Source organism: Oryx dammah, unplaced genomic scaffold (genome assembly GCF_014754425.2).
Source record: "Oryx dammah isolate SB20612 unplaced genomic scaffold, SCBI_Odam_1.1 HiC_scaffold_2, whole genome shotgun sequence".
Taxonomy (NCBI): domain Eukaryota; kingdom Metazoa; phylum Chordata; class Mammalia; order Artiodactyla; family Bovidae; genus Oryx; species Oryx dammah.
Genome location: NW_024070186.1, coordinates 112,065,077 through 112,092,293, shown reverse-complemented (window position 1 = coordinate 112,092,293; position 27,217 = coordinate 112,065,077). Strand labels below are relative to the sequence as shown.

Genomic DNA, 27,217 nt, shown 5'->3' with positions numbered 1-27,217 from the left:
CAGAATACTGGAGTGGGTTGTCATGCCCTCCTCCAAGGGCTCTTCCTGACCCAGGAATCAAACCCTAACCTCCTGTGTCTCCTGCACTGCAGGCAGATTCTTGACCCACTGAGCCCCCTGGGAAGCCCTTGAGCATGTAGGGCCTCCAGGAATAGCAATAACTGTTGTTTACTGCGCACCTCAGATGTACCAGCTACTGTGTTTGGCTGTTTTGTACAGTTAGTCTTCACAGGATGCTACAAACGAATTCCTGTCATCTGGATTTTACAAATAAGGGCATAAGGTCCAAAGAGGTCACATGCATCATTTAAGGTCACACAGCAAGTCCACATTAGAACCTCTAAACCCAGATCTGCCTGACTGCAAAGCTGAGCTTTTGCACCATTTCACGTGTCTTCAGAGATGTTCAGAGAGCACCATGCAAGGGATTTGAAGGGAAATCAGAGAAGGGAAGAACCCTCCTTCCCCCCTTCTCTGAGGGAGGAAGCAGAGTCACGTGGGAATGAAGATACAGTAGAGGACTGTCCCCTAGTCGTGCTCGCATTTTTGCTGGTGGCTGGAAATGTCGGGGCTGTGAGGATGAGAGCCACAGAGACCTCTAGCAGAGATGAGGCCTGCTGAGGCTAGTGGTTGCCTTGCTGCAGGTCCCGGGGGAGCACTGCTGTCAAGGTATTGTAATGTCTTTTGAAGAAAATTCTCCCAGCGCAGATAGTAACAAAGGTCAACTTCTCCTGGCTCTTTCACTCCTGGCGGGATGGTCAAAGCGGCTTAGCTTCCTAAGTTGTCAGTGATCAGTCTTTCAGCCCAGACAATAGAGAGCAGAGAAGGATGTGTGAGATGACCTCTCACTTGCATGAAGGGTGGCAGCCCATCAGATACTGAGGTGCCTTGGCCACTTTGTGCTTGGGGACCTCTGGAGCTGTGTGATGCAAGCTGGAATTTTCATTAGACTATGGTGAAAAGCAAATACAAGTATCAGCCTCTCCCAGGTGGCAGTTAGTAGTTACTGTCCAAGAAGGCTTTTTAACAGAGTCTGGGGAAGAAAGTATTTTTTTTCCTTCCTCAGCATCCTGGCACAGCTAACGTCCTACTTTCCTTTACTAGGGGACAGTTAATGCTGCAGCTGAAACAGCAATCCCATGTGTAGTATTATACATTGACATTTATGGGCACAGGCCAGGACCAGAGACTTTTCTGGAAGCAGGTTTTGATACCTAAGGGGATTGGTGGCAGTCCACCTCTGCAGCCAGGTAAGAGTGGCCTCAGGTGAGAGAGATCAGGTTAGAAAACGCAAAGAACAGGGAAAAAGGACAAGTAAGTAACTGAAGAAGTTATGAACCTCACAACCTTGCTTTCAGTTAAGGTCTTCCTGCTGGAATTCTTGATTGAGGTAAAAATAAACATGCCCTTCAAAGTAACACATGTGCCATCTGATCCCATTCGTCACAGGAGAGGTTGGGGCAGTGAGAACATGAAGAAATGCCCTCAGAAAGGGGATAATAAGGAAACAGAAGTGGAAATAGCCTTAAAAGCCTGTGCTAGGCATAGGCTGCTTGCAGAAGTTGGATCCTTGTTGTAAACGTGGTTTCTGCTTCTTTATAGGTGGAAGATTCTCTTTTTCCCTTGAATCATGCTGTCACTTTATCTCCACCTCTGTTGTGACATGTTTCACCTTCCACACTCTTTTGTAGTTTTTGTTTTTTCTGCTTCTATTGAACTGGTGCTTCTTCAGAGACAGCGATAGTGCGCTTTCCATTCTGTACCATCTGAAGCACTTTATATTCGGTAGCTCTTCGGTGTTCGACTGAAAGAACGAACCCAAGGACACTGTGATTCCTCTAAATTTCTTTACTAAACTCTTTACTTGGCCAACAAAGATGACACCTTACAAAGCCAACTTTCTCCTTTCTCCAGGATCAGGGACTCAAGTAGATAAAAAGTGTTCTATAATGCTTTGAGTGTGTAGGAGAGATACTTTCTGTTTAGGGAATGTTGCTAAGCCCTCTCATCAAAAATAGCCTTTCCATCTACGTCCAAGCTCCGTCAGGGCAGAGCAGATTGGCAAGGGTGGTTTCAAAGGAAAAAGCAATGTAATGCCTTCTGCTCACACCAGCACAGGTGCCAGGAGAGGAGGAAAATGTGTGTGATTGCAGCTTGGGATGCTAAGTGCTGTAAAAATGGAGCCAACCAACCAACCAGCGTGCAGAGCTCTATGTGTGTTTTAAATACCTTCTCCTACCTTTGTATATTCTGTGTACTCGGTGATCTCAGGCTCAGAGTCTTCCAAAAGCAACTGATGACTAGAGATCTTACTGTATGAGCAGAGTGAGTGGCCCTTTAAGAGGGACCCACTTATCCCAGGGAGATGGCAGAAGCTCAGAATGGCAAGAGCAGAGGGAACGGGGTGAGCCAGCTAGAAGGACACACATGGAACCCTGAGTCCTAGGCAGAGCAGCTCTTTGCTGAAGGCTGCTGTTGCTCCTTCAGGAACTGCTGCACAGACATTGACAGGAAACCAAATCAGTGACAGGACAGCCGTTTTAATATTTGCAGAATCTACTCTGAGCACGCATCCCTCTGTGAAACTAAAGAGCTAGAGTCTTTAGGGGTTTTTTCCCCCTCAAATCTTGAATCTGGCCTTTCTTGGAAAGTTGAAGCATCAATTGGGCAAGTAACCACAGTCATCCTGAACGTCAAGCAGAAAGGAGGGATGGTCAATGAAGGACCGAAGCTGGGATGGGGAGATGCACGTTGCCTGCAGCATGGGTTGTACAAGAAGCTCTAGGGTGGTCATATCCAGTGGTTGCTTGGATTTGGGTGGCCTGGCTTTGGGGTAAGCATGTTTGTCCAAATAATAGATTGTTGCACTAAGATGGATCTGTCTCATCTACCCTAAAGAAAAGAATCTTTGCACCCTGTGTGTTTGAGGCATTATCAGTGATCTTTATATAAAGATCAATGTCTATTAATAAAAGCCATGAGCAGGTCCCTGCCAAGATTTCCATCATTTGTTTAATCAGCTGCATCAATGCAGCAGTTTTCAATTAGTAGAGGTGTCCATTTGTACCTCTTATGTGCTTATAGGCACAGAGGCCAAGTCACCAAGTTGGGGCTCCTTGTCATCTTCCACATGGAGCTGGCTTCTTACTTGCCCGAAACGGAATAACTGCTGTGTGTATGTGTCTAGGTAGGAGGGGGCAGGCTCCAGGTAAGGTAGCCTCTCTGCCTACCTCTCCCACCAGTCCTGCCGAGGTACAAGGGAGGGGGCCCGCATAGAAGCTTGCTCAGGCAGCTCCTGAGCTGTGGGACTAGTCAGAGGCTCTTTTGCTGCATGGCCACCCTGCCCTCTGCCCAAAGCAAGAAACAGAAGACAAAACGACGGAGCTGTGGTCACACAAAGCCTGTTAACTGGATCAGCTGTCTTTGTTTATTTGGGAACTCTGGACTTTTTTTTTTTTAACAAGAAATTTGAACCACATTTTGTTTGAGATATTCCAGAAAGATGTAGCAATGTGGTTACCATTTTATAAACTTTTAAACAAAACTGTTAGCGGTTCACAACTTTGTTTAAAGAACAATGGCTTTGGAGCACAGGCCAGTCTTCTCAGGACCCCGAGGACAGTGACCAAAGCAAAGAAGAATCCAGTTCAGAGCTGGCTGACTGAGACCTGCTCTGGCAAAAGCCAGGAACCCAAATGTTAGCACTGAGGGCTTTTTCCCTTTCTGCTGGAATGGCAGTGAGTTTGGCCCTGCTGCTTTGCTGATTTACACCAGTGCCCTCAGCTTGTTAACTCTCCTCAAGTGGAAGAGAAGTTCAGGAAAAGTAGGGATGAAAACAATCACTTCTGGTATTTTGCCCTCAGCTCGAGACTGAGCCACCGCCTTGAGCGTAGCTAGTTCACTACTCGACCGTGGGCATCCTCGTTTCTTGCGCGCTTCCTGCTTCTGTCATCACTTCACTCTAAATAGCCAAAATCCCCGCTATGCTTTCATTCTAATATTTCTCTTAAAATAATCTGCCTTTATCTAACTTTTTCCTCAGGAGATAATTTATATTTTATAGGAAATCTCATTTATGAGTGTTTTTTTCCTGCTGTTGTTGACTGTAGCTATCACTCTTTTTAGCCTTTTCTTGAAGTGCCCTCAAGAACATTTAACAGAAGTATTATTTAAGTCTCTTAAACATTCCTCTAAACGTATACAAATATTTATACCTATATCAACTTTTCTAGACATTTTACAAAGCTGATTTAGTAGATGACATATTCTTCTACCAAAGATTAAAATTGAAATAACCCATAACTGGAGCTGACCAACAATGCAGATTTGGGGTTGGCAACATTCAGTTTCCAAATACATGAGACACATAGGAATTACAGGAATTTAGTTTGGTAGAATCCTTTTTTACATGTATTTTTGAAAACTCAGTTTACCCTCCAGAAAGACGTTTCTTTTGGATCAGTTGCACTCCCTATATAACAACTTCACAGCTTACAAGTTAAGACTCTAATTAAAATATTAAATTCTGGGGCAAAGAGAACTCCAAGAAGAGTCTTTAATCAAAGCTACCAACGGTATTTTTCACAGAGCTAGAACAAATAATTTCACAATTTGTATAGAAATATAAAAAAACCTCAAATAGCCAAAGCAATCTTGAGAAAGAAGAATGGAACTGGAAGAATCAACCTGCCTGACATCAGGCTCTACTACAAAGCCACAGTCATCAAGACAGTATGGTACTGGCACAAAGACAGAAATATGGATCAATGGAACAAAATAGGAAGCCCAGAGATAAATCCACGTACCTATGGACACCTTATCTTTGACAAGGGAGGCAAGAATATACAATGGAGAAAAGACAATCTCTTTAACAAGTGGTGCTGGGAAAACTGGTCAACCACTTGTAAAAGAATGAAACTAGAATACTTTCTAACACCACACACAAAAATAAACTCAAAATGGATTAATGATCTAAACGTAAGACCAGAAACTATAAAACTCCTAGAGGAAAACATAGGCAAAACACTCTCCGACATAAATCACAGCAGGATCCTCTAAGACCCACCTCCCAGAATATTGGAAATAAAAGCAAAAATAAACAAATGGGACCTAATTAAACTTAAAAGCTTCTGCACAACAAAGGAAACTATAAGCAAGGTGGAAAGACAGCCTTCGGAATGGGAGAAAATAATAGCAAATGAAGCAACTGACAAATAACTAATCTCAAAAATATACAAGCAATTCCTGCAGCTCAATTCCAGAAAAATAAATGACCCAATCAAAAAATGGGTCAAAGAACTAAATAGACATTTCTCCAAAGAAGACAGACAGATGGCTAACAAACACATGAAAAGATGCTCAACATCACTCATTATCAGAGAAATGCAAATCCAAACCACAATGAGGTATCATTTCACGCCAGTCAGAATGGCTGTGATCCAAAAGACTACAAACAATAAATGCTGGAGAGGGTGTGGAGTAAAGGGAACCCTCTTACACTGTTGGTGGGAATGCAAACTAGTACAGCCACTATGGAGAACAGTGTGGAGATTCCTTAAAAACCTGGAAATAGAACTGCCTTATGACCCAGCAATCCCACTGCTGGGCACACACACCGAGGAAACCAGAATTGAAGGAGACACGTGTACCCCAATGTTCATCGCAGCACTGTTTATAATAGCCAGGACATGGAAGCAACCTAGATGTCCATCAGCAGATGAATGGATAAGAAAGCTGTGGTACATATACACAGTGGAGTATTACTCAGCCATTAAAAAAGAACACATTTGAATCAGTCCTAATGAGGTGGATGAAACTGGAGCCGATTATACAGAGTGAAGTAAGCCAGAAAGAAAAACACCAATACAGTGTACTAATGCATATATATGGAATTTAGAAAGATGGTAATGATAACCCTGTATGTGAGACAGCAAAAAAGACACATGTATAGAACAGTCGTTTGGACTCTGTGGGAGAGGGAGAGGGTGGGATGATTTGGGAGAATAGCATTGAAACATGTATAATATCATATAAGAAACGAATCGCCAGTCCAGGTTCGATGCAGGATACAGGATGCTTGGGGCTGGTGCACTGGGATGACCCAGAGGGATGGTACGGGGAGGGAGGTGGAAGGGGGTTCAGGATTGGGAACACGTGTTCACCCGTGGTGGATTCATGTTGATGTATGGCAAAACCAATACAATATTGTAAAGTAAAAAAAAAATAAAAAATACTTCTGTTTAAAAAAAAGGTAGTTAAGGAGCTGTACAATTAACCATCTTTAACCTTAAATATAGCATTTCTCATGTATCCTTCAGGCAGTACTGACAAGGTATTTCCTGGAGATTAATGGCATTCTGAGTTAATGGACTGAGGGAAGGTCATTAATCCTTACACACAGGTAGCTTGGAAAGTAGGAATGAAAAACAACTGCTGAGTCAAGATGATACAGTCCCAGGAGATGTTTCAGAAGATGTTACCTTTGCAGAAGCCCATACTTAACTACTGTTCTCATTCCCCTTCTCCACAAACAAAATCTATTTTATAAGTTGGCTTCCTCTTCACACTCTTTCTCAAATGAAACTCATCCTGGAAGTCCTTTGTTTTCATATAGCTTCTCACTACCAGACTCATTTATTGGAGTGAACAGTGTTGTGCTTGGGAGTCTAGAAATCCAACCAATCAGAGTGTATTTCCTACAGTTTCAGTTCAATAACATATTTGTACATTCAAGGCATAAGATATGCAGCAAATAGGAAGTTACTGTCAGTGGTTCAGTTCAGTTCAGTTCAGTCGCTCAGTCATGTCCAACTCTTTGTGACCCCATGGACTTCAGCACACCAGGCTTCCCTGTCCATCACCAACTCCTGGAGCCTACTCGAACTCATGTCTGTTGCATCGGTGATGCCATCCAATTATCTCATCTTCTGTTGTTCCCTTCTCTTCATGCCTTCAGTCTTTCCTAACATCAGGGTTTTTTCCAGTGAGTCGGGTCTTCACATCAGCTGGTCAAAGTATTGGAGTTTCAGCTTCAGCATCAGTCCTTCCAAAGAATATTCAGGACTGATGTCCTTTAGGATGGACTGGTTGGATCTCCTTGCAGTCCAAGGGACTCTCAAGAGTCTTCTCCAACACCACAGTTCAAAAGCATCAGTTCTTTGGTGCTCAGCTTTCTTCACAGTCCAACTCACATCCATACATGACTACTGGAAAAACCATAGCTTTGACTAGATGGACCTGTATTGGTAAAGTAATGCTCTGCTTTTTAATATGCTGTCTAGGTTGGTCATAGCTTTTCTTCCAAGGAACAAGCATCTTTTAATTTCACGGCTGCAGTCACTGTCAGTGGTAGGCTGGGGTTAATGGAACAATCAGACCTAGACAACACCTCAGTAAATCTGAAGAGGTTGATTAATCCTAAGGACACAGAAACAAGTCAGTTTGGCCAGGATGATAGACAGAGTACATGCTTCCAGACTGCAGAATACCACCAGAGCTGTACCCTTGCAGATAATGCCAGACTTGGTGGAATCTCATTTCTCCTCCAGGCCAGTGTAGACTAAATCCATTCTGCATGCCTGCTAATCTAGATCTGTTCTAACAACGCTCCCATCTGGACAGATTCATTAATTTCAAGATTAAGCACGGTTCATTGTGACTTCTAGGACTGTGGTGGAGATAGTGAGAAAGCATGGCAGGAAATCTAGAGCTACCTGGTGAAGGATTGTTCTAGGAAGCCCTCCTTTGGCTTTTTAAAAAGAGTTAAAAGAGCTAAAAGCTAGAGAATGATCACTGAGTTGTGGGGTTTTTTTTAAAGGTCTGCCTTCATGCACAGGCATCATATTCTATAACTCTGTGTCCTTGTGAGAGGGGCTTCCCCAGTGACTCAGTGGTAAAGAATCCACCTGCCGTACAGGAGATGCAGGAGACGCAGGTTCAATTCCTGAGTCAGGAAGATCCCCCTGGAGGAGGGCATGGCAACCCACTCCAGTATTCTTGCCTGGAGAATCCCATGGACAGAGGAGCTTGGCAGACTGCAGTTCATAGGGTCACAAAGAGTTGGACACAGCTGAAGTGACTTAGCACTCAAGCACGTCCTTGTGAGAGTTCTCAATTCAGAAGCTTGTACCTTTGCTTGTGCTGGGGTGTGTTGCTCACCTTCCTGCTAGGAATGCTCACTTCCTTTGGAATCCTTTAGATAAGTTCAGCACCATCTGATTCACTCAAGTGGTGTCTGGCTGTTCTATAATCCCAGGCTGATACTGTGATTCCCATAGTATGTTTTCACATGCTTGGAAATTTTAAAATGCCAGAGGTTATTTTACTGTTTAAAAAAAAAATACCTGCTGAAATGTAATAAGATAGCACAAGTATGCTAAAGGAAACGCTAAGGAAAATGTTTTTTGGTCACTAGGGCAATGGGTTGAAATGCAAAAACCCCACTAAATGGTGGCTGGCATTTTGCCACTGACTCTATCTGGTCTAACCCTGAAAGTATTAAGTTCTTACGGATTTTGTGACAGAGTCAAGAGAAGTAAATCTGTAGCTCCCAGTTCAGACGGAACTACTGTTTTAGTGCTGCAAGTACAGGTGAAAATCTTTATATTCTTCCATCCTGTTTTAAAATAAAAAATCCTTGTTTATACACAGATTAGTTCCACTAAACCTAGCTGAACTTTTGGAGTTCTTTTTTTCAACTGAAATTTCCTTATACAAATAAACTATCCAGATGTGGATGGGAACATAATAATAGAATTACGTGCTGAAATAACTGAGATTATTTAGGTCATGATTGCAGTTTTATGATGCCATCTGGGGAGATTACTAAGTGCATGTGAATTTAAGGTAAACTAAAGTTTTTCTCCCTTCAGTAGGCATTATGGCCTCTTTCGGCACTTTTTTGGTGTTGGAATTTGCTGCTTACTTTGCTTACTTTAAGAATGATGGATCTGCAACTCTGTCACAATTTGAACTGGAGTTTTCCTTCCACACAAATGACAGGTATTTAATGTGTCAGGACAGTCTGTCTGAAACCTGACCTAACCACTTAACAGTAAAATAGTAAAACTTGCTTTTCTGTGTGTACAAATGCTGTCTTTCCAAATTAGGAAAGAAGATATAAAACCCTGTAGAAATGCCTTTGTTTTAACAGGAGAAATTTAATGCTCTACCATTAACATTCTCCCAAGGTAATGTTACATAAATAATTACTGCTACACCGGAAGAGTCATTTCCCATTCTGGAATAATTTGCACACATTTAGGAATTTGATTGTCTCTTCAAAATCTTCTGGGCTGTGGGCCCATAAATTATTACATTTTGATGGAACTTCCATACGCAATCTAACTTTTATGGAAGGAGAGAGCAAGAGAATTGCAAAAAAGTAGTGACGCTTATGGTTAGAGAAGCTCAAGGGAGGGAAAAGAATATTCCTGCTTATTTAACATACTGCAAGGAAATTTGTGGTTTACTTTCAATAATGAACTTTCTGAAAATTTTTTTATGCCCAAACCACAAAATTTGGCTTTAAATTCATAACTGTCTGTGGGCATGTAGTATCTAAAGCAGTGGTTCTTAGAGTCCCAAAGGAAACATTATTCAAATGCCGGTTCCCTTGGTTTCTAGATGACATTTCTAACCCAAGACTTCTTAATTTGGTTCAATTTGTCTTTGTGTATCTGGGATCTTGTAATGTTTACCAGCTTTTCAGGAAGACCTGACATGCCACATTTTCAAGACTGAATTTTGTTAGACCCAATCTATAACACTGGGAATTTTCTATATTATTAATGATGATAGTAATGCTGCTGCTGCTGCTAGGTCACTTCAGTCATGTCCGACTCTGTGTGACCCCATAGACAGCAGCCCACCAGGCTCCTCTGTCCACAGAATTCTCTAGGCACGAATACTGGAGTGGGTTGCCATAAATATCTCCTGATTATCGAGCACTTATTATTTGTCACTAACTGTAGTTAACACTTTATATTTCTCATTTATTGTTCCCCAGAAGACAAATACAGTTATTATCTTCATTTTATGAAGAAACTTAAAGCTTTGAGAGGTTAAGTAACTTTTTGGAGATTAAAACCCATGATGTCATCTGGAAAAAAATCCATGCTCTTAGGCATTAGGCGTAATGCTAATGAGTACATCCATTTGCTGGTTTAGTAATAACTGGCTTTTGTTTGATATTGATATGTTCAGTTCAGATAGCCCTTACTCTTTTCCTACTCTGGTCTAGAAGTTTGGTGACTTGTACACTTTATGCACTGCTTCCCCTTGAATTTGTGTGCATATGTCTATGTTGCCCTTGTAAAGTTTTAAACAAAAAATATAACTGTGGAATACCTGAATAATCTTGGAGTCTTGGTTGTTTTTGGTGGGAAGCTGAGCCAGTTCACTGGGAAACTTGAACTTCCCAAGCTTCAAGATGGCACTTCATTAATTATGCCTTCAGATCTCTTCTTGTGTTAGGAAGAGTGAGATTCCATAAACAGGTGAATCTTAATGACCAAAGCTCTCCCCACATCTTCCTAAACAAGGAGTCTGCCATGTATACAGTGCACCAGACAGAATTAGGACACCTGGTTTCTGTACCCCAATCCTCTATAGCAATAGGCACTATAATTTGATCATTTCAGTTGTGTGTTCTCCATTTAGGGTGACCCACTGCCCCAGTTTTCCCGGGACAATTCTGATTTTAGCAGTGAAAGTCCTGAAGCCTGGAAAATTCCACAGTCCCAAATACAACTCGACCAGTGATTGTCCTACCTCCTTCATTTTTCCAGAGCTGTATCCAAGCCCCAGATTCCAGCACTTCTGCTTTGCTGAATCTCCTGAAGAGTACAAATAAATCTTTTAAACTAAGAAATTGGGCAACTCTGGCTCAGATTCATCAGTGTGTAGTGGACCATTAGAGATACAGAACTTGAACAGACCAAGAAAGACCTATATAAATTTTGGAGGAATTTACAGATACTTAGCTTAAAAGATTTGTAAAAGAAATAATTTTTTGTTTTATATTGCCTTCACTTTTGTTTCAACTCTATCTCTTCAGGGAGTAGGCTGAGTCTTAGAGGAAACCTTTCTCTGATTGTCAAAGTTCAAGTGGTAAATCATTGTTTGACATTGTCAGACCATCATAAATGTCCCTAATATACAAAGATGTCCTTGTCAGCAATATTCCAAGCATACTAAGTAGAACGTAGGGTTAGATTGAGACTTGTCAAGTGGTTCAGTGGTAAAGAATCCACCTGCCAAGGCAGGAGACGCAAGAGATGCAGATTCTGTCCCTGGCTCGGGAAGATCCCCTGGAGTAGGAATTGGCAACCCACTCCAGTATTCTTGCCTGGAAAATTCCATGGACAGAGGAACCTGGCAGACTACAGTCTATGGGGTTGCAAGAGTTGGACATGACTGAGCTACTGAGCACGCATGCACAGCATTAGATTAATGGACAGTAGCACAAATAGTTATATATTGTCCTGACTTTTCAGTTCAGTTCAGTTCAGTTCAGTTGCTCATCATGTCCGACTCTTTGCGACGTCATAGACTGCAGCACGCCAGGCCTCCCTGTCCATCACCAACTCCCAGAGTTTACTCAAACTCATGTCCATTGAGACAGTGATGCCATCCAACTATCTCATTCTCTGTCGTCCCCTTCTCCTCCCACCTTCAGTCTTTCCCAGCATCAGGGTCTCTTCAAATGAGTTAGGTCTTCACATCAGGTAGCCAAAGTATTGGAGTTTCAGCTTCAGCATCAGTCTTTCCAATGAATATTCAGGACTGATTTCCTTTAAGATGGACAGGTTGGATCTCCTTGCAGTCCAAGAGACTCTCAATAGTCTTCTCCAACACCACAGTTCAAAAGAATCAATTCTTCAGCACTCAGCTTTCTTCATAGTCCAACTCTCACATCCATACATGACTACCTTAGCCAAATGACTTTATTTATTCTTTCATAATTTTAGCCAAGTTTGCCAAACAAGAATTATAATGGAAAATGCTAGTGATTTTTTTAAAGTTCAAGTTCTAAATATTTTAATTTTATTTAAGAAACAAGTCTTGATCTCAGTTACATGATTTTTCTCCCCTAATATGAAGTTATTTTTGCATTGATTGGGGAGAAATACAATAATAAGTTTTTAAACTCTGAACTACTAACTGCACCTGCTTGGGATCTAAAACTGAAATGGAAAACACAAGGCTTAACCCCACATGCTCCCTGATCAAATGCAAAGGTTCTTAAAATAGCTCCGGGTGAAGATGTTTGGAGCAGCTGAAAACCAAGGAGCTGGTGTCCCTAGTCACAACCTGGCAGTTAATACCATGGCTCAGAGGCAGCTGCCTCTGTCTCTTTCTGTCTCAAGGCTTGCAGCAGCAGCTCCTAGAAGCAGCACAGAAGCAGCCTCTGCTTTACCCACATTCCTGTCCTCCCTAAACTCTACTTTCCTAGTCAGAGGATTGTCCCTGGATCCATCAAGGGGATCTGAGACATTCTGTCCAAGCCACTAGAACAAAGTATTGGGTTGGCCAAAAAATTTGTTTGGATTTTCCCATAAGATGTTACGAGAAAACCCAAATAAACTTTCTGGCCAACCCAATAGCTAAACATGTCCAAACAATTATAATAAACCTTAAATAGGTACACAGTAAACTCCAGGAAAAAAATGTAAGGAAGAAATAAAGTGCATTTGATTGATCATAGCTAGCCATAACAGAGAATACTAGCTATGAGTGGTACCCTACAGCCTGTTATCTTCAGTATCCCAGTTACCCGCAGATCAGTTTACTCTCTTGAAATCCACCAGGGAGACCTTCACTCAAGACTGCTCTGATCAGCTCTGCCGATCTTGATAGAGCTCTCAGTTAACTCATATGTCTCAGTTGATATAGCTGTCAGCTTACTATTTTCCCCCATAATTTTGTCCTGTGATATTTTCACTTACCATTGATAAACTGCTTCTCTCAAGGGCCCACTTATGCATCCACCAGTAGCAGTATCTGGGCTGGGTGGACAATTGGTCTAATCTGATCTGACGGCTTTTTATGTTGCCAGACTTTTGGCACTAACCAGAAGTTTAAAATTCTATTTACATTCACATGTAGATGAGTATACTATCCTGTTCCCATCATAAAAAGAAGAAAAAAGCAGTAGCTTATATCTTGTTTAGAAACTACACTATTTTGAGGGCCAGAGGAAAGAACTGTTGGGTGAGTGTAGAAAGGAGGTAGAGGCAGGAAGACAATGGTGTGTGGGAAGGCCTGAAATTCTCTCATTGGCAGCCTCCAGTTGGCCACCACCACCTTCAACCAGTGCTCGGAACTGTGAGTACTCATGTTGAAAACTCAGAATTTTTCTAGACTTCATTTGAGAAATTATTTAAGGAGACTGCATTAGAGAGAACATTAGCTGGGCTGGTTCCTTAAAAGTCTAAAACCTAGTTTTTCCATCAGCTGAACAGGGAATGATACTTGCATTTCCTATCATGCAGGGTCACCTTAGGACCAAGTGAGTGACTGATGCTCGAATTCTGTAAACAATGTAGGACACCTCCCAGGTATAAAATGACCCTTTGGTTATGAATAACACCATTATACAAAGTTTCCTCAACCACAGTGAGAAGCATAGTACTGCCACTCTTTCTGTTGTAGCCTCCGGTGATTGACTGTCTTTGTCAGACAAATTAGACAGAAACATCTTGAACTCTCATCAGATTTGAGCCCCAGATAGCCATGAGGCTATCTAATACAAATTTTGCTCTAATGTCCTCGTTAGAGACATCTTGTCTGACCCAATTCTGAAGGAGCAAAATATCGGTATATGAGCCTTTGTCTGACATCTATAATTTAGAACAGAAATGTTAACATCCCTCAAAGAAGGCTCAAGTAGTTTCAATAAAATTTATATTCCAATCTGATTATTTGATTATTTGGTCCCTGGAATTCTCTCCCTATCTTGCAGACACTAAATCAACCTTTATAAGTAGGAAATTTTCTTTCTAGTCTTTTACTTAGAAACAAAGGAGAAAATACCATGGTAGGCAACATGAACAGTTAGTTAGTTAGTTCAGTTGCTCAGTCGTGTCTGACTCTGCGACTCCATGAATCGCAGCATGCCAGGCCTCCCTGTCTATCACCGCCTCCCGGAGTTCACTCAAACTCACGTCCATCGAGTTGGTGATGTTCTCTGGGGAGGCCTTACAAATAGCTGTGAAAAGAAGAGAATCGAAAAGCAAAGAAGAAAAGGAAACATATAAGCATCTGAATGCAGAGTTCCAAAGAATAGCAAAAAGAGATAAGAAAGCCTTCCTCAGCGATCAATGCAAAGAAATAGAGGAAAACAACAGAATGGGAAAACACTAGAGATCTCTTCAAGAAAATTAGAGACACCAAGGGAACATTTCATGCATGGTATGGATGTAACAGAAGCAGAAGATATTAGGAAGAGGTGGCAAGAATATACAGAAGAACTGTACAAAAAAGATCTTCACGACTAAGATAATCACGATGGTGTGATCACTCACCTAGAGCCAGACATCCTAGAATGTGAAATCAAGTGGGCCTTAGAAAGCATCACTACAAACAAAGCTAGTGGAAGTGATGGAATTCCAGTGGAGCTGTTTCAAATCCTGAAGGATGATGCTGTGAAAGTGCTGCACTCAATATGCCAGCAAATTTGGAAAACTCAGCAGTGGCCACAGGACTGGAAAAGGTCAGTTTTCATTCCAATCCCAAGGAAAGGCAATGCCAAAGAATGCTCAAACTACTGCACAGCTGCACTCATCTGACACGCTAGTAAAGTAATGCTCAAAATTCTCCAAGCCAGGCTTCAGCAATATGTGAACTGTGAACTTCCAGATGTTCAAGCTGGTTATAGAAAAGGCAGAGGAACCCGAGATCAAATTGGCAACATCTGCTGGATCATCAAAAGAGCAAGAGAGTTCCAGGAAAACATCTATTTTTGCTTTATTGACTATGCCAAAGCCTTTGGCTGTGTGGATCACAATAAACTGGAAAATTCTGAAAGAGATGGGGATACCAGACCGCCTGTCCTGCCTCTTGAGAAACATGAACAGTATTAAGGTTCAGATCACTAATAATTGGCCCCTCTGTGTAGATCTCTACACTCAGAGAATATGGAAACCACTTTTGGTCCATTCACTGCTGTATCTCTGGTAACCCAACATGTAGTAGGCACTCTAAACCTTTGTTGAATGAATGAACAAGTGAACAAACTAATTAAGCCCTTTTACCATAAGAGTGGTCTACCTAATTATAATGAAGCAAACAAAACAAAAAAATTATGTTGTTCTCTGTATGAATGGCTATTAAATGCTGGTGGCCACTTAGTTCTGTCCAAATGCAAATAAAAGCAACATTTTTTTCTTTAAATGTTTTTTAATGTAACATATTGAAGAGGCGAGACATGTATTTCAGTAGTAATGAAAACTTTCTTTTACGTTAAGACAAGAATAACATGGACTTTCTTCTGAAGAATACAGGGCCCTTTACTTTTGTTTTTCCCCATCCGTGGAGCTCATCCGCATTGCTCCTGAACTCTTGGCACATTACAACATCTAGCCCATACAGTAGGTAAATGGATCATCATTTTGAAACCACAATAAAGTATCTGTATCTCCAGTGACAATGTCAGTACCTAAGACCAATTCTTGGCTAACAAACTTTTTTCTTCAACAACAGTTTAAATGAAAAAAGAAAACTACATACAAACTTTAACAGAAGCTAAACTCTTAAAAAAATTTTTTTTTACATTTTATGTTTATAATCAATACTTTCTTCATCCTAGAATTTTTACAGAATATTTTTGCATTGGTAATCTTAAGAACCCAAACTCAACACTGCTCTGGGAAATTACCTGAAAAACTCTTGTAAGCATAGACTTGTCTTGATTGCCCAACGTATTTATTTTAAAGAAATAAAAATAGCCCATGAATATTGTTGCTGCCTTTAGAAATTTTCAATAGAAAAGAGCTCTTTAAGTATTTATGCTGATTTTTAATTAAGTATAATATGAGTTTCATAATAGTGTCAACTGATGACTCTAGAGATGTATTTACTTGGAATATTTGTTTTGGGAGGATAGAAGATCGATGTATTAGAAAGTATCATCATAGGAAAAGTATTTTTAGTTGAAGCAAGAGGAGCATTGCCACAGTTTGGAAGAGTTTTCACCAGTAGTATGCTACCCCTCGCCCTCCTTTATTACAAGCCTAACGCACACATAGAACATGGTGAATGTAGCTGAGCAGTGTATGCATTGCATTTCTTGCAGTCCTTCGTAAGACTTGCATAGATATTGAAGAAAGATGTGATTATCAGGTGTAATGAAAAAGAGTGATTGAATATGTCACAAAAATTTTAGCTGAACATGTATCTCTCGAACTGGATCTGTATTCAAAACTATGCATTCACCCTAAACACTGACTAATACTCCCACTGAGCAAGTACAGAACTTTCTCTGGTATCATTTGGCAGCAATCAGGCTTCATTTCCCATTGACATTGAGGTTTGTTGTGCCATAAACATCCAGTCATGCTTTGGGGTGATAGGTATCTTCCAAGACCTTCCAGAAAACCCCACCTCAAGAATCTGCTTCTCTTCTCTGGCCCCCATTCATCAAATCTTGCCCATTCATCAGATCTTTAGCACCAAAGAAATAGGAACGAAAGGAAATGAAAAGGAATACCTCTAAGTTGCCATTTTAAGATGTTAATTTCTTCTGTCTTTCCATAAAAAGAAAATGCCTCCTAACCAGTCTAGCCTATCCAATACACTTCTCCATTGATACCACATTTGGGATGATTTTCAAATTATGCATTGATCATTTACATCAGTTTGCAAAATCAAGCTATTACCAAGCAAAGTCATCTGCCCAAACCATTTTAAAATTTTTGACCATTTGTCTTACTCCAAAGAGGATAGCAATTTAAGATTTTATTTTGGTCTCCTTTCATATCTCCTGTCAGGATAGTTCCTCTATTTTCCACACAGCTCTTCTTCATATTAAAAAACGTCATCACCCTTCATAAGCCTTTAATCATGCCTAAGATTTACTCTATTCCCTTGCATAATGCCCAGAAGCTTCTGCTCCCGGAGAGCAGTGGGGGTAGTTCCTGGATGTTGGATATCACAGACACGTCCCCAAAGCCTCTTCTCAGTGGCACTGGGGACACTTACCTTACTGTGCAGGTGCCTCTGCTCAGTCACACCCGGTGGTCCTCTCTTCTCATCCCCACCAAATCCAACAGTGGAATCCAGGGACCAACAGCGTTTTCTTCTTTTCTTTTTGGACAGTCTCTCAGTTTTTGTTTTGTGGGCTTCAAAGTCAAGGAGAATTTGCAACCAGGGTCCACTGACAGTTCCGCAGAGGAGAGGCAGAGGGGAGCCCAACACTGACTGGGCCCAAACACTAAATATAACCCTCCTCCCTCTCCAGGCTGTGTCCTTCATACTCAGAAGGCAGGCAACCTGGCTGAATCCCTCACCCCACAGCTTGCCAGCCTCCACAGAAGAAAGGGTCTAACTGGACTGAGGTGCAGAATGAGACGACCCAAGACCCGGGAGCCATCTGCTCAGAGCAGACAAGTAGAGGCAGGTATAGGCTCCGTGAGTGTGTCTGGGTGTGTGTGTGTCTGTGTGTGTGTGTGTGTTTGCATGCCTGTGCCCAGCAGCTGCTCTCCAGATTAGAAGACACCACTCTTTGGCAGGCAACTCTGAAACCACCCTCTTGGGTGATTTCAAATTTATGTGCACATCTTGGCCGAGAGAAGAAACCTCCCAGGCACAACCTGGGTCCCCTTCTGTGCCCTGTCACTGCCCCAGATACACTGTAAACCGCAACAAACAGTGGTGCCAGCGTCTTAAGAACAGATGCCCAGATGGACGTTAGACCGCACCTCATTTTGTACCCTGCAACCAAGAACTGATGCAAGCCCTGTTTGAGATTTAAGTAATAAGGGCATGCCCTCTTCTTTGACAGTCATGACCCAAGGCACTGCAGAAACTCGCTATTATTAACGCTGTGTTGAACTTTAACTTGAATGCCTGCCTGTTCCATTCAGTGTCATATGAGACATGAGGGCAAAATGCTGAGGAAACTTAACAGCAACATTCAAATGTATGATGATATTTATTATGATTAATCAAGCTTTTTGTTTTGTGTTATGCAGATGTTAAGAAAAATCTCATACTTTGTTAAAATTTGTTAGTTTTCTCTAAGTGCTATCACTTAATCTGATTGGTGGGGAGGGGCAGGAGGAAGGAGCTTGTTCATTTCTTCAGCAAGTATATACTTCCTCACCAGTTAGGTATCAGGTCCTCTGCCAGGCGGACTCACCACTAGCCAGGTGCTCCATTCTGTGTATTATTTTACATAACCATCACAGCACCCCTTTAAGTTCGTCCTGTGCATGCAAGTTGTCCACCAGGCTCTTCTGTCCAGACAAGATTACTGGAGTGGGTTGCCATCCCCTCCTCCAGGGGGTCATCCAGACACAGAGATAGAACCTGCGTCTCTTATGTCTCCGGCATTGGCAGGCAGGTTCTTTATCACTAGAGCCATCTGGGAAGACCAAGCTGGTTTTGAATTGGTGATCAAATAAGAAAACCAAAGCTCACAATAATTAACTTCCCTACAGTCTCCTGGATGATAAATATCAGACTCGGAATTCAAACTTCAATCTGAGTCGCACTGAAACCCATGCTCTTTATTTTTAGCTATTATCATTGAAATAATTTCAAACTTACAGAAAAGATACATGAATAGTAAAGAACTTATATATACTCTTCATTCGGGTTCTCCAGATTTTAGCATTTTGCCATATTTGCCGTCTCGCTCCCTTTTTTCCTCTAATCTCCCTCTTCCCACCTATCCCCTTGTGTTTATATACGTGTGTGTGTTTTTCTGAACTTATGTGCTTCAGTGTTATCCTAAAAGCAAGTACACTTTTCTACATAACTATGACTATCAAATTCAGTATATTAATATTGATACCAAATTATTTTCTAATCCATAGACCCCATTCAACTTTTTACCAACTATCTCAATAGTATTATTTGCAGAGGGAAATTTTATTTTTCTTTTGTTCTGGGATTATGTGTAGCATTTAGTGGTCATGGCTCTCCCTCAATCTGAACAGTGTTTCAGTCTTTCTTTGTCTTTTGTGACGACGTTTTTGAAGAGTTGTCTGAGGAGGCTATACAAATAGCTGAGGAAAGAAGAGATGTTATAGACAAAGGAGAAAGGGAAAGATATACCCAACTGAAGGCAGAGTTTCAGAGAACACCAAGGAGAGATAACAAGCCTTTCTTAAATGAACAATGCAAGGAAATTTAGTTCAGTTCATTTTAATTGCTCAGTCATGTTCAACTCATTCAGACCTCATGGACTGCAGCACACCATACCTCACTGTCCATCACCAACTCCCAGAGCCTAATTGAACTCATGTCCATTGAGTCAGTTATGCCATCCAACCATGTCATCCTCTTCCATCCCCTTCTCCTCCTGCCTTCAATGTTTCTGAGCATCAGGGTCTTTTCAAATGAATCAGCTCTTCACATCAGGTGGCCAAAGTATTGGAGTTTCAGCTTCAGCATCAGTCCTTCCAGTGAATATTCAGGATTGATTGCCTTTAGGATGGACTGGTTGGATCTCCCTGAAGTCTAAGACACTCTTGATAGCCTTCTCCAACACCACAGTTCAAAAGCATCAATTTTTCAGGGCTCAGCTTTCTTTATAGTCCAGCTCATATCCATACATGACTACTGGAAAAACCATAGCTTTGACTAGATGGACCTTTCTTGGCAAAGTAATGTCTCTGCTTTTAATATGCTGTCTAGGTTGGTCATAGCTTTTCTTCCAAGGAACCAGCATCTTTTAACTTCATGGCTACAGTCACCATCTGCAGTAATTTTGGAGCCCCCCCCAAAATGAAGTCTGTTATTGCTTCCACTGTTTCCCCATCTATTTGCCATGAAGTGATGGAACTAGATACCATGGTCTTAGTTTTCTGAATGTTGAGTTTTAAGCCAACTTTTTCACTCTCTTTCACTTTCATCAAGAAGCTCTTTAGTTCTTCTTCACTTTCTGCCATAAGGGTGGTGTCATCTGCATATCTGAAGTTATTGGTATTTCTCCCAGCAATCTTGATTCCAGCTTGTGCTTCCTCCAGCCCAGCCTTTCTCATGATGTACTCGGTATATAAGCAGGGTGACAATATACAGCCTTGATGTACTCCTTTTCCTGTTTGGAACCAGTCTCTTGTTCCATGTCAAATTCTAACTGTTGCTTCTTGACTTGCATACAGATTTCTCGAGAGGCAAGTCAGGTGGTCTGGTATTCCCATCTCTTGTAGAATTTTCCAGTTTGTTGTTATCCACACAGTCCAAGGCTTTGGCATAGTCAATAAGGCAGAAGTAGATGTTTTTCTGGAACTCTCTTGCTTTTTCGATGATCCAACAGATGTTGTCAATTTGATTTCTGGTTCCTCTGCCTTTTCTAAATCCAGCTTGAACATCTGGAAGTTCATAGTTCATGTATCATTGAAGGATGGTGTGGCGAATTTTGAGCATTACTTTGTTAGTGTGGCCACCTGATCCGAAGAGCTGACTCATTGGAAAAGACGCTGATGCTGGGAAAGATTGAGTGCAGGAGGAGAAGGGGACGACAGAGGATGAGATGGTTGAATGGCATCACCGACTCAATGGACATGGTTTTGGGTGGACTCTGGGAGTTAGTGGTGGACAGGGAAGCCTGGCATGCTGAGGTTCATGGGGTCGCAAATAGTCAGACACGACTGAGCGACTGAACTGAGGAACCAGAGATCAAATTGCAAACATCTGCTGGATCATTGAAAAAGCAAGAGAGTTCCAGAAAAACATCTATTTCTGCTTTATTGACTATGCCAAAGCCTTTGACTGTGTGGATCACAATAAACTGTGGAAGATTCTGAGAGATATGGGAATACCAGACCTCCTGACCTGCCTCTTGAGAAACCTGTATGCAGGTCAGGAAGCAACAGTTAGAACTGGACATGGAACAACAGACTGGTTCCAAATAGGAAAAGGAGTACGTCAAGGCTGTATATTGTCACCCTGCTTATTTAACTTCTATGCAGAGTACATCATGAGAAACACTGGACTGGAAGAAACACAAGCTGGAATCAAGATTGCTGGGAGAAATACCAATAACCTCAGATATGCAGATGACACCACCTTTATAGGAGAAAGTGAAGAAGAACTAAAGAGCTTCTTGATGAAATTGAAAGAGGAGAGCAAAAAGTTGGCCAAAACCTCAATATTCAGAAAACTAAGATCATGGCATCTGGTCCCATCACTTCATGGGAAATAGATGGGGAAACAGTGGGTGACTTTATTTGGGGGAGCTCCAAAATCACTGCAGATGGTGATTGCAGCCATGAAATTAAAAGATGCTTATTCCTTGGAAGGAAAGTTATGACCAACCTAGCATATTAAAAAGCAGAGACATTACTTTGCCAACAAAGGTCCATCTCATCAAGACTATGGTTTTTCCAGTAGTTATGTATGGATATGAGAGTTGGACTATAAAGAAAACTGAGCACTGAAGAATTGATGCTTTTGAACTGTGGTATTGAAGAAGACTCTTGAGAGTCCCTTGGACTCAAAGAGATCCAACCAGCCCATCCTAAATAAGATCAGTCCTGAGTGTTCCTTGGAAGGACTGATGTTGAAACTGAAACTCCAGTACTTTGGTCACCTGATGTGAAGAACCAACTCATTGGAAAAGACCCTGATGCTGGGAAAGATTGAGGGCAGGAGGAGAAGGGGATGACAGAAGATGAGATGGCTGGATGGCATCACCCTCAATGGACATGAGTTTGAGTGAACTCTGGGAGTTGGTGATGGACAAGGAGGCCTGGCGTGCTGTGATTCATGGGGTCACAAAGAGTCAGACATGACTGAGCTACTGAACTGAACTTGCTGTTGTGTGAGATGAGTGCAATTGTGCAGTAGTTTGAACATTCTTTGGCATTGCCTTTCTTTGGGATTGGAATGAAAACTGACCTCTCCCAGTCCTGTGGCCATTCTGAGTTTTCCAAATTTGCTGGCATATTGAGTGCAGCACTTTCACAGCATCATCTTTTAAGATATGAAATAGCTCTACTGGAATTCCATCACCTTCACTAGCTTTGTTCTTAGTGATGCTTTCTAAGGCCCACTTGACTTTGCATTCTAGGGTGTCTGGATCTAGGTGAGTGATCACACCATGATCAATGCAAGAATATACAAATTGAAAAATGCAAAGAAATCGAGGAAAACAATAGAATTGGAAGGATTAGAGACGAAGGTCGAAACGCGGCTTGTTAGCCTGCATTTCAGCGTCCCTCTCGTGTTGGCTTCGATTGCAACTACTGTATAGATATTCTGCGTCTCCTTAAAAAGTGCAGGTTTTAAGAATAAGTTTCGGTTCGTCCACCCTGTAGTGAACGTCTTGGGCCAGGTGACAGATAAAATCGGGTCAAGACATGGAAGGATTTGCCTCTACCCCTGCCTCCATATTTACAGAATTGGTCTTGGCCTGGGTAAATGGACGTTAGGAATGTTGAAGGCTGAATGCAGTCCCTGTCCTCTAATTTTGCACCCACTGGCACCTTTTTCGAAGAAGGCGATGGCACCCCACTCCAGTACTCTTGCCAGGAAAATCCCATGGACGGAGGAGCCTGGTAGGCTGCAGTCCATGGGGTCTCTAAGAGTCGGACACGACTGAAGCGACTTAGCAGTAGCAGCAGCAGAGTTCTCTTAAAGAAAATTGGAGCTATCAAAGGAACATTTCATGCAGGATTGGTGTGATAAGACAGAGACAGTAAGAACCTAATAGAAGCAGAAGAGATTAAGAAGAAGTGGCAAGAATACACAGAACTATACAAAAACAAAGGTCTTAATGACCCAGAATATGACTTTTTTTTATTATACTTATTAGTAGCATTTTGTGGCAATGCTATGTTAAGCATTTTGTGTTACTTAACTTAATTCACAGCAACCCTGTGGGAGAAATAGTGTTTTTTATCCACATTGCAGATGAAGAAACTCACATTTGGAAATATTATTAATAAGTAACCTTTCTAATATACTGAGGTAATTAGTCAGAGATCTGAAATTTGAATTTAGTCTCTCTGACTCCAGAGCCCCAGTTCTAAACACTTGGGCTACATGAGAACCAATAAAGTGTAATTATCCACTAAGATGTATTGCAGGAGGAGTCATGATTTGCCAAAACTTGACTACAAACCCTCCTATATTAACTGCTAGCTACATATGGCTAATTAGTACAAGAAACTTGGCTAATCCAAATTGACATGTGCTGTAGTTATGAAATACACACTGAATTTCAGGTACTTGTTGCAAAAAAGAATAGAAAATATCTCATTAATTATTTTTATATTGGCTATGTTGAAGTTTAATACTTCAGGTATATTGAGTTAAATAAAATACATTAAAATTATTTTTGCCTTCACTGTAGCCAAAAAGTGGAAACAACTCAAATGTCTAACAACAGATGAGTAGATAAACAAAATGTGGTATATGCCTATAGTAGAATATTATTCAGTCTTTAGAAAAGAATGAAAATCTCATGTATGCTATAATATTGATGAAACTTGACGACAAATCTAAGTGAAATAAGCCAGACAGAGGAACAAATACTGTCTGATTCTGCTTGTATAAGGTACCTAGAATAGTGAAATTCATAGAGATAGAAAGTAAAGTAAGGTTACCAAGGGCTGGGGGTAGGGCTAGGAAGTTATTATTTCACAGGTATAGAGTTTCTGTTGGGATGAGAGGAAAATTCTGGAAATGGATACTAATGGTGGTTGCACAACAGTGTGAATGTATATACTTCAGTTCAGTTCAGTTCAGTTCAGTCTCTCAGTCGTGTCCGACTCTTTGCGACCCCATGAATCGCAGCACGCCAGGCCTCCCTGTCCATCACCATCTCCCAGAGTTCACTCAGACTCAAGTCCATCGAGTCAGTGATGCCATCCAGCCATCTCATCCTCTGTCGTCCCCTTCTCCTTCCCTCAATCCCTCCCATCATGAGAGTCTTTTCCAATGAGTCAACTCTTCACATGAGGTGGCCAAAGTACTGGAGCTTCAGCTTTAGCATCATTCCTTCCAAAGAAATCCCAGGGTTGATCTCCTTCAGAATGGACTGGTTGGATCTCCTTGCAGTCCAAGGGACTCTCAAGAGTCTTCTCCAACACCATAATTCAAAAGCATCAATTCTTTGGTGCTCAGCCTTCTTCATAGTCCAACTCTCACATCCATACATGACCACAGGAAAAACCATAGCCTTGACTAGACGGACCTTAGTTGGCAAAGTAATGTCTCTGCTTTTGAATATGCTGTCTAGGTTGGTCATAACTTTTCTTCCAAGGAGTAAGCGTCTTTTAATTTCATGGCTGCAGTCACCATCTGCAGTGATTTTGGAGCCCAAAAAAATAAAGTCTGACACTGTTTCCACTGTTTTCCCATCTATTTCCCATGAAGTGATGGGACCAGATGCCATGATCTTCATTTTCTGAATGTTGAGCTTTAAGCCAACTTTTTCACTCTCTCACTTTCATCAAGAGGCTTTTTAGCTCCTCTTCACTTTCTGCCATAAGGGTGGTGTCATCTGCATATCTGAGGTTATTGGTATTTCTCCCAGCAATCTTGATTCCAGCTTGTGTTTCTTCCAGTCCAGTGTTTCTCATGATGTACTCTGCATAGAAGTTAAATAAGCAGGGTGACAATATACAGCCTTGACGTACTCCTTTTCCTATTTGGAATCAGTCTGCTGTTCTATGTCGAATTCTAACTGTTGCTTCCTGACCTGCATACAAATTTCTCAAGAGGCAGGTTAGGTGATCTGGTATTCCCATCTCTTTCAGAATTTTCCACAGTTGATTGTGATCCACACAGTCAAAGGCTTTGGCATAGTCAATAAAGCAGAAATAGATGCTTTTCTGGAACTCTCTTGCTTTTTCCATGATCCAGTGGATGTTGGCAATTTGATCTCTGGTTCCTCTGCCTTTTCTAAAACCAGCTTGAACATCAGGGAGTTCACGGTTCACGTATTGCTGAAGCCTGGCTTGGAGAATTTTGACCGTTACTTTACTAGCATGTGAGATGAGTGCAATTGTGCGGTAGTTTGAGCATTCTTTGGTATTGCCTTTCTTTGGAATTGGAATGAAAACTGCCCTTTTCCAGTCCTGTGACCACTGCTGAGCTTTCCAAATTTGCTGGCATATTGAGTGCAGCACTTTCACAGCATCATCCTTCAGGATTTGAAACAGCTCAACTGGAATTCCATCACCTCCACTAGCTTTGTTCATAGTGATGCTTTCTAAGGCCCACTTGACTTCACATTCCAAGATGTCTGGCTCTAGGTGAGTGATCACATCATCATGATTATCTGGGTCGTGAAGATCTTTTTTGTACAGTTCTTCCGTGTATTCTTGCCACCTCTTCTTAATATCTTCTGCTTCTGTTAGGTCCAGACCATTTCTGTCCTTCATCGAGCCCATCTTTGCATGAAATGTTCCCTTGGTATCTCTAATTTTCTTGAAGAGATCTCTAGTGTTTCCCATTCTGTTGTTTTCCTCTATTTCTTTGCACTGATCGCTGAAGAAGGCTTTCTTATCTCTTCTTGCTATTCTTTGGAACTCTGCATTCAGATGCTTATATCTTTCCTTTTCTCCTTTGCTTTTTGCCTTTCTTCTTTTCACAGCTATTTGCAAGGCCTCCCCAGACAGCCATTTTGCTTTTTTGAATTTCTTTTCCGTCGGGATGGTCTTGATCCCTGTCTCCTGTACAATGTCACGAATCTCATTCCAACTTGATACCATTGAATTTTACATTCAAAAATGGTTAAGACAGTAAATTCTTATTTATATTTTACCATAGTTTTTTAAAATTGTTTCTATCTTTTTTTTTTTTTTTTACTTTTTCATGAGACTACTATAAAATTTAACATTACATAGGTGGCTTATATCTCTGTCAGACAGCACTGCTATAGTACTATATTTATGAATAAAAAGAAGTAAATTCCTTATCAGTCTTTCCCTTTTCACATGGCATATTGAAAAGATTCTAGTATACCGCTATGGGCCTGAATCAGACTTTTCACTTTTTTGTTCACTCACCTTTGAAGAAATTAAAGGGCAGCTTTTCACTTAAAGTTATACTAATAAGATATACTTTTGAGATATAAGCAACTTTATGAGACAAGTAACCATTTGTTGTTTTAATAATTTCTTATTTTCCATTTGCACCGTATCCACTAGGCCTCTTTCCAGGACTGATATAATTATCTCAGCTTGGTAGCTAAGCAAGTAAAGAAGCTGCCTGCAATGCAGGAGACCTGAGTTCAGTCCCTGAGTTGGAAAGATCCCCTGGAGTTGGGAATGGCAACCCACTCCAGTATTCTTGCCTAGAGAATCCCATGAACTAAGGAGCCTGACAGGCTACAGTCCATGGGGTCACCAAGAGTCAAACATGACTGAGCAACTAACACTTCGACTTTTCACTTTATGTATACCCTGAAATATAATTGTCATAAATTCCATCATGATTAAAGTTTCTTTGGGTCCATGGAATTAATATTAGTCTGACCATTAAATTTTGAAAACTGGGTCCCAAGACAGTCATTCTCTCCCCTTCCTGTAGCCCTCCTATCAGTGTCGACCACCAACGGGTATCTGCAGGGGAGGAGGGAACGGAAAGCTGGGCAGACTCGTAGTTCTGTGGTGGAACAGACAGCTGATGGAATTGTGAGGACATAACCAGAACAGATTCTCTAAAGGGTCATATTGCCATCCACTCACAGGTGACCAAACAACCAAGTAAAGAAGGAAAATAGCCGGGGAAAGTATCCCTTATCTTTTAGTGGTCATTTTTTTTTTTTTTCACTATTCCTGAGCTTCAGTTTCCCTCTTTGTGAAGGTTCTGGACTGAAAGATCTTGGTTCTAGTTAAGCACTAATATTCCATGAGCATGTCAATTGACGACCTGAAAATGATCCAGGAAAACACTAATGCTATGTATGCCTTTTGCTCAACTCTTACTAATAGTTATCCCTGTGGATGTCTGCAGGGTATTGAGAGATGTATCAGTATCAGTTCTTAAAAAATATAGTGAGATTTAAACTCATTTTAAACTGTTTGTCCTTTTTTGTCTC

At 41.2% G+C, this 27,217-nt stretch overlaps 2 protein-coding genes across 3 annotated transcripts in view; one reads left to right on the top strand and one right to left on the bottom strand.

Moving 5' to 3' along the window:
- FILIP1L (filamin A interacting protein 1 like) overlaps positions 1–17,675 on the bottom strand; it is a 315,409-nt gene extending 297,734 nt beyond the window's left edge. The window contains exon 1 of the mRNA XM_040226024.1: positions 17,200–17,675. The gene's annotated coding sequence lies outside the window, so the exon portion shown is untranslated. The remainder of the gene's footprint in view (positions 1–17,199) is intronic.
- The window catches only part of CMSS1 (cms1 ribosomal small subunit homolog), a 400,514-nt gene that overhangs the window by 305,053 nt on the left and 68,244 nt on the right, over positions 1–27,217 (top strand). The window contains exon 1 of one of the 2 annotated variants that reach the window (XM_040226067.1): positions 17,465–17,617. The exons of the other annotated variant lie outside the window; for it this stretch is intronic. Within the exon in view, the coding sequence (XP_040082001.1) occupies positions 17,563–17,617 (55 nt within the window). The 5' untranslated portion in view covers positions 17,465–17,562. Of the gene's footprint in view, positions 1–17,464; positions 17,618–27,217 lie in introns of those variants that run through there. 2 annotated transcript variants of the gene reach the window in all.